The sequence below is a fragment of the Lathamus discolor genome, chromosome 1, assembly GCF_037157495.1.
Source record: "Lathamus discolor isolate bLatDis1 chromosome 1, bLatDis1.hap1, whole genome shotgun sequence".
Lineage (NCBI taxonomy): Eukaryota > Metazoa > Chordata > Aves > Psittaciformes > Psittacidae > Lathamus > Lathamus discolor.
Genome location: NC_088884.1, coordinates 162,985,288 through 162,992,699, shown reverse-complemented (window position 1 = coordinate 162,992,699; position 7,412 = coordinate 162,985,288). Strand labels below are relative to the sequence as shown.

Sequence of the window (7,412 nt, the reverse complement as noted above, 5' to 3'; positions counted from 1 at the left end):
CCTCCCTGGGCAACCCATTCCAGTGCCTCACCACCCTCACAGGAAAGAATTTCCTCCTTAGATCCAATCTAAACTTCCCCTGTTTCAGTTTGAACCCGTTACCCCTTGTCCTGTCACTATAGTCCCTGATGAAGAGTCCCTCCCCAGCATCCCTATAGGCCCCCTTCAGGTACTGGAAGGCTGCTATGAGGTCCCCACGCAGCCTTCTCTTCTCCAGGCTGAACAGCCCCAAGTTCCTCAGCCTGTCTTCATACCATCCCCCTGGCACCCACTTTTGAGACACTGACCTTCATTTGTGAGACCCCCCTCTCAGCCTGCTCTTCTCCAGACTAAACAGGCCCAGCTCCCGCAATCTCTCCTCCTAAGAGAGACGCTCCAGACCCCTGATCTTTAAGGTCCCTTCCAACCCAAAGCATTCTATGACCCGATGCATTACTGAGGGGCACGGCTATGGATGAAACCACAGTTTCACCTCCCATTCCCAACCTTTCCTTTCCACTTCCCTCCCGTTACCGACGGCACAAACCGCACCCCCCACCACTGACCAGCCCTCCCTCACTGCCTCACCTCCCCTCCCCTCCCCTCCCAGGCCCCCTCCCCTCGCGGCCTGCCCCACGCCGCGCCTGCGCATCCCCTTACACGCCCTCCTCAGCGCCACCTCGCTGCAGGCAGCTTGGACACCCCAGCGCGGGGGCCTTGCAGCGGGGAGAGGCGGGGCGTACCAAGCGCCGTCCCCCCGCACACACACACACACATACCGGCGGCCGGTGCCGTGCGGGACCATGGATGCGGTGCTGCTTGCCGTCGCCGCCGTGCTCCTCGCCGTACTGCTCTTCTTCGCCACCCGTCTCCGCGGCCAAGTGAGGGAAGGTGGGTCATGGCCCCGCCGGCGCTCCTCCCGGCCCGTTCCGGTGGTGGGACCTCGGCCGGGCCCGCCCCTGCCTCAATTGGAGGGGGGGGGGGAGTGAGCGTCTCCATGGAAACCGCGGTGGCCCCCCCCCCCCCCCCCCCCCCGATGGAGCCGCCATGGCGGGGCATCCCGGTGGATCCCCGGTGTCCTGCGCTTCACTCCGCCCGCTGGGGTGGCCCCTCAGGCTCCGGGGGAGCCCCGGCCGGCTGTGAGGCCTGCAGCTACCGGATGGGCCTGGTGCCCGGGTCCGGGGTGAGCGGGTTTGCCGTGGGGTTGAGGTCTGGGTTGGTTGTGCTCTCGGGATGGGCGGGTGGAAAGGAAAGCGTTCCTGTTGTAATGGAGTGAAAGCCGCGGTGTGAGGACATGCCGGGTACTCCCTGGCAGGTTAGTGCTCCTGTCGGGCATGGCACCCCAATAGCAGGGCAGCTTCTCCATCCCATGGCAGCTCTTACCCACTTCTTTTCCACTTCACTTGGTGCTGGAAGGTCTTGCTACCGTCTGTATGCATCTGCATGGTGTTGTGTAGTCCCATCCTGGGAACAGGGAGATGATACAGCACTTCAGCCCTACCTCAAACAGGGAGTTTTATTGCTGACCAGCAGTCAGAATCATAGAGTCATTTGGACAGGGCTTGGAGCATCCTGCTCTAGTGGAAGGTGGCCCTGCCTGTTGCAGGGGGTTGGGACTGGATGAGCTTTTAAGTTCCTTCCAACCCAAACTGTTCTATGGTTTAGGTTGGAAAGGACCTTTAGTATCATCAAGTCGAACTGTAAACCAAACACTGCCAGGTCTGTTGCAGCAGCCTTTCTGAGTTGTTTTCAGAGTTGAAGAAGGGAGGTTGTTTAGCTGTGAGGTCTCAACTTCATGTGTTCAGGCAGCACAAACATTGAAGCCTTTGTTATTATAGCACCACCACTTTCTGGAATTTGGAGTAATTTAGTCTTGCTTTGTTTTGATTTTCTTTTAAGGGGGATGTAGCTTTAATAATCTCTTTTTTAAGAGACAAAGAAAACCACAAAACCCAGGCATTCCAGGGCATATACTGGGAATGTATGCTGGTAAGGACTTTGTGTTAAAAGCTTTGCTGGTAATAATGAAATTATTGTTTAAATTTAAAATCACATTTCAGTAAATGTTGTTTTTGATCAGTGTTACTGTTCAAAACAGTGTTACTGTTCAAAATCAGTAAATTTAAGAACACATTTCCTTAACCTCTTCTTGTATAGACCTTGTCTTAATACTACTTAATAGCTTTGAAATTGATGAAGTTGGTGACTTGGAGCTGAGCTTTTGATGAAAGTGACTGAAATACATAATTTCCTGATATTGACTTGGGTAAGTCAGAGGCTGTGAGGTTTGGGAGGATTTATTTTCTTCCTAAGCATAAAAAGTTCTAACTAAAATGAAGCCCAAACATCTGTTTTAAATGGGATGGATTCTCCAAAAGCTTCAATCTAGTTGTGAGTAGTTTGGTTGAAGTTAGTTTACACCCAGCATAATTTAATCATGTTGAAGCCTCTGTTCAGTGGCAGCTTTTTAACCCTTCCACATTGGTCTTGTTTTATTTTATTGTGGGCTTAAGATAATTTCTACCTTAGTATCCTGATTTCTGTCATTATAAAGTCCTTTGCAGAATTACTTTGTTCTCCTTACACAACAAAACTTAGTTTTCAAAACCTGTGGTGTATTTAATAGCTACAAAACTTGATCTTAAGCAGGAATTTGCTTTTGTATTCCTTTTTCTTACATGGTAAGTGGAAGCTGCTACCGCTCTGTTAGTAAAGCTGTGTGAATTCACCTAGTAAGGCTGTAAACATGGAAAAGACTTGAAACCAGAGACACTTAACCTGGAGAGCTGGTGGTGGCCTCACTAATTCTTTTGTTGTTAAAGTCTAGGGGTTAGAGCAGCAGCTTCTCTTTATTCTCTCTTTGGGAATTTCCTTCTAAACTTGTCTGGTTCAGAGAATGAAAGGAGCTAAGGGTCACCAGAGGTAAATCCTGTAACTGTGTGTTTCTTTTTAAAGGTCATTTGGAGCAACAGAGTGGTTCCAGCAAGTTCATGTCTGAGCTTGTTCTCATGAGAACAGAAAATCTGTAGCCTTGCTGGCTTTTGTCTGTGGTTGGCATATCTGTTTGTGAACAAGCCTTAAGGTGATAAGATGGACTAGGGAAAAGCACCTTCCTGGGAAAGCCAAGCACAATTCCACTTGTGGCATGTCGAGTTGCTTTCTCATTGAATATCCCAGGTTAGGTTAGTGTGAAGGTGGAAGATACTGGATGCCACGAGTGTGGTGGGAAATACCATGGAGTGAGGGTGCAGTAGGTGGAGCTCTCTCCATGTTGGTGTGGGATGAGGGAGCTCAAGAACTTTGTCTTGCTTGGAACTTGCCAGCCCAGGTGTTACCCTGATGGACTTGCTTATCTGATAGAATTGAGCATGATGTGCTGTGAAAGCAGAGGATTGCTTCACAAGGGAAAATGTCTTTCCTCTGAGTGGAAATTTGCAAGGCTTTGTGAAAGAGCAGATTTGTGCCTGGGGGATGTAAAATTGGGTCCTGAGAACTCTGGATTCTGAAAGTGCTCTTTCCAATGATATAACATGGCAAAGACCTTGGGGTGCTGATTGACAGCCACTGAACATGAGCAGCTTGTCTCCAGGCAGCCCGAAGCCACCAGCATCCTGGCCTGTATCAGCACCAGTGTGGCAGCAGGGTCAGGGCAGTGACTGTGCCCCTGTACTGGGCACTGGTGAGGCTGAACCTCGAATCCTGTGTTCAGTTCTGGGTCCCTCGCTACAAGAGAGACATTGAGGTGCTGGAGCAAGTCATGGCGGGGGGGTTGGAACTAGATGATCTTGAGGTCCTTTCCAGCCCTATGATTCTATAAGATAGCCGAATGAGCTTTAGGGTCCCTTCCAACCCAAGCCACTCTGTGATTCTATGATTTAAGTGCATCCTCTGTGTTCTGTGAGACCACCAATTACAGGCCCACTCATGCAGCTCTGGACAATCTGTGATACCTGCAGTTTGGAGGAGAAAGAGCTTGTCTGACTTTCTAGGCATTGCACCAACTGATGTGTCTTGAGCCACGTAGGCAAATCACTGACCCCTGAAGAGCCATCCAGGTAGAAACATGTTACAGGCAGAGTGAATGATTCTTTTCTCCTCCCCCTCATGAAGCACTAGGAGAAATGCAGTGACTAACATTCATGTTTCTCAAATGTCTGTACAGATGAATGCCTACAAACAGAAGCTTTAGGGGGAGGAGGGAAGAAAAAAAGCTTTATTAAAGCATGTTATTTTCTACTAAATAACAATCCATAGTGTTTAGGTGTCTTCTGCTGTTTGTATGCTTTGCAGGTCTGACAAGCATTGTCCAACAACTGCCTTGTATGTTTGACCACAGTATGGGTTGGAGTTATGACTTTCAAAGCCCCTTTAACACTGGTCAGCTTTGAAGAATTACTGAGTCTCCTGTGGAGAATTTGAGAAAACAGGGTAGCTTGGTTCACACATTGGTCTCTGTGAGGGTTAAACACCCCAGTTTGAAATTAATATGTGTCTTATAAATAGATTCCTCTTTCACAAAATGCAAACCACTCTCTGTTTCACAGGACACTGAGAACCAAAACCAAGCAGCAGAATGAGCAAGTGTCTGGCTGTGCAGGACCATCACTGGAGGCTACTGGGCTAGACCCGCTGAAGTTTCCCGGTGAAAGGGTGCTAAGTTTGGAATTGCAGTGTATCTCAAAAGCTTATTAAGAGAAATATCACATTTATGTAAGAAGTCTTTGGCAGACTGAGTATTTCTGGCATTTAATAGTGTCCCAGTAAGTGACCTGTTGCTCTGCCTTTGCATGTTCAATGGCATTCAAAAATCCTAGAATAATAGAATCGTAGAATAGTTAGGGTTGGAAAGGACCTTAAGATCATCTAGTTCCAACCCCCGTGCTATGGGCAGGGACATCTCACACTAAACCATACTACCCAGGGCTTTATCCAACCTGGCCTTGAACACTGCCAGGGATGGAACATTCACAGCCTCCCTGGGCAACCCATTTCAGTGCCTCACCACCCTAACAGGAAAGAACTTCTTCCTTATATCCAATCTAAACTTCCCCTGTTTAAGTTTTAACCTGTTACCCCTTGTCCTGTCACTACAGTCCCTGATGAAGAGTCCCTCCCCAGCATCCCTATAGGCCCCCTTCAGGTACTGGAAGGCTGCTCTGAGGTCTCCATGCTGCCTTCTCTTCTCCAGGCTGAACAGCCCCAACTTCCTCAGCCTGTCTTCATACAGGAGGTGCTCTAGTCCGTGATCATCCTCGTGGCCCTTCTCTGGACTTGTTCCAGCAGTTCCATGTCCTTTTTATGTTGAGGACACCAGAACTGCACACAATGCTCCAGGTGAGGTCTCCCAAGAGCAGAGTAGAGGGGCAGGATCACCTCCTTCGACCTGCTGGTCACGCTCCTTTGGATGCAGCCCAGGATACGGTTGCTTTCTGGGCTGCGAGTGCACGCTGAAGCTGGCTCATGTTCATTTTCTCATCAATCAACACTCTCAGGTCCTCCACAGGGCTGCTCTGAATCTCTTCTCTGCCCAACCTGTAGCTGTGCCTGGGATTGCTCCAACCCAGGTGTAGGACCTTGCACTTGTCATGGTTGAACTTGATAAGGTTGGCATCAGCCCATCTCACAAGCGTGTCAAGGTCCCTCTGGATGGCATCCCTTCCCTCCAGTGTATCAACCGAACCACACAGCTTGGTGTCATCGGCAAACTCGCTGAGGGCGCACTCAATCCCACTGTTCATGTCAGCGACAAAAATGTTAAACAAGACCGGTCCCAACACCGATCCCTGAGGGACACCACTCGTTACTGGTCTCCAGCCGGACATTGAGCCCTTGACCACAACTCTTTGTGTGCAGCCATCCAGCCAGTTCTTTATCCACTGAGTGGTCCACCTATCAAATTGATGTCTCTCCAATTTAGAGACAAGGATGTTGCGTGGGACAGTGTCGAACGCTTTGCGCAAGTCCAGGTAGATGACGTCAACTGCTTTACCCTTGTCCATCAGTTCTGTAGCCCCATCATAGAAGGCCACCAAATTGGTCAGGCAGGATTTCCCCCTAGTGAAGCCATGCTGGCTGTCCCCAAGCACCTTGTTGTTTTTCATGTGCCTTAGCATGCCTTCCAGGAGGATGTGCTCCAAGATTTTACCAGGCACAGAGGTGAGACTGACTTGTCTGTAATTCCCCGGGTCTTCCATTTTCCCCTTCTTGAAAATGGGGGTTATATTTCCCTTTTTCCAGTCGTCGGGAACCTCACCTGACTGCCATGAGTTTTTCATGTATGATGGCCAGTGGCTTAGCAACTTAATTCGCCAGCTCCTTCAGGACCCGCGGATGGATTCCATCAGGTCCTGTGGACTTGTGTACATTCAGGTTTTTAAGATGGTCTTGAACCAGATCCTCTCCTACAGTGGGCCCAAGGTCTTCATTCTCACAGTCCCTCCGTCTACCTTCTAAGACTTGGGTGGTGTGGTCGGAGCATTTGCCAGTGAAGACCGAGGCAAAGAAGTCATTCAGAACCTCAGCCTTCTCCAAATCCTGTGTAGCCAGTTCTCCCGAGGGCTTCCTCAGGGGGCCTGTGTTGTCCCTAGTCTGTTTTTTGTTTGCTACGTACCTGTAGAATCCCTTCCTGTTATTCTTAACATCCCTGGCTAGGTTTAATTTTAACTGGGCCTTAGCCTTCCTAACCTGGTCCCTAGCTTCCCAGACAACATCCCTGTATTCTTCCCATGCCGCCTGTCCTTGCTTCCACCGTTTATAAGCCTCTTTTTTCCTTTGATTTTTTTTCTCAGCAGCTCCTTGTCCATCCAAGGAGGTCTCCTGGCCCTCCTGCTGCACTTCCTTCTAGTTGGGATGCAGCACTCCTGAGCTTGTAGCAGGTGATCCTTGAATATCAACCAAGAGTCTTGGGCCTCCCTGCCCTCTAGGGCTATATCCCATGGTATATCCCATGGAGCCTTACTAAGCAGGCTCCTGAAGAGGCCAAAGTCTGCTCTCTTGAAGTCCAGGGCAGTGAGCTTGCTACACGCTCTTCTCACTGTCCTGAGGATCTCGAATTCGTCCATCTCATGATCGCTGCATCCAAGGCAGCCCTGGAGTGTCACATTTCCAACCAGCCCTTCCCTGTTGGTGAGCACAAGGTCAAGCATGGTGCCTTTCCTTGTTGGCTCCTCTATTACTTGCAGAAGGAAGTTGTCTTCCACAGAATCGAGGAACTTTCTGGATTGCTTGTGCCGGGCCATACCGTCGCTCCAACAGATGTCAGGGTGGTTAAAGTCCCCCATGAGAACAAGCGCCTGCAAGCGTGAGGCTTTTCCTGTCTGTCAAATAAGCATTATCATGCTATAAATAAGACTGGGCAAGCCTTGATGCACGATTATCAGATCTCTGGAGCCAGCACTCTGTAATTTATTGTAGACCTGTTGTAGTCCACACAT

General features: G+C 49.6%; 1 protein-coding gene across 1 annotated transcript in view; it reads left to right on the top strand.

Moving 5' to 3' along the window:
* The first annotated feature begins 704 nt into the window (after window positions 1–704).
* Window positions 705–7,412, top strand: part of DDRGK1 (DDRGK domain containing 1) — a 42,981-nt gene continuing 36,273 nt past the window's right edge. Inside the window, exon 1 of the mRNA XM_065662170.1 lies at window positions 705–870. Coding sequence (XP_065518242.1) covers window positions 783–870 — 88 coding nt within the window. The 5' untranslated portion in view covers window positions 705–782. The remainder of the gene's footprint in view (window positions 871–7,412) is intronic.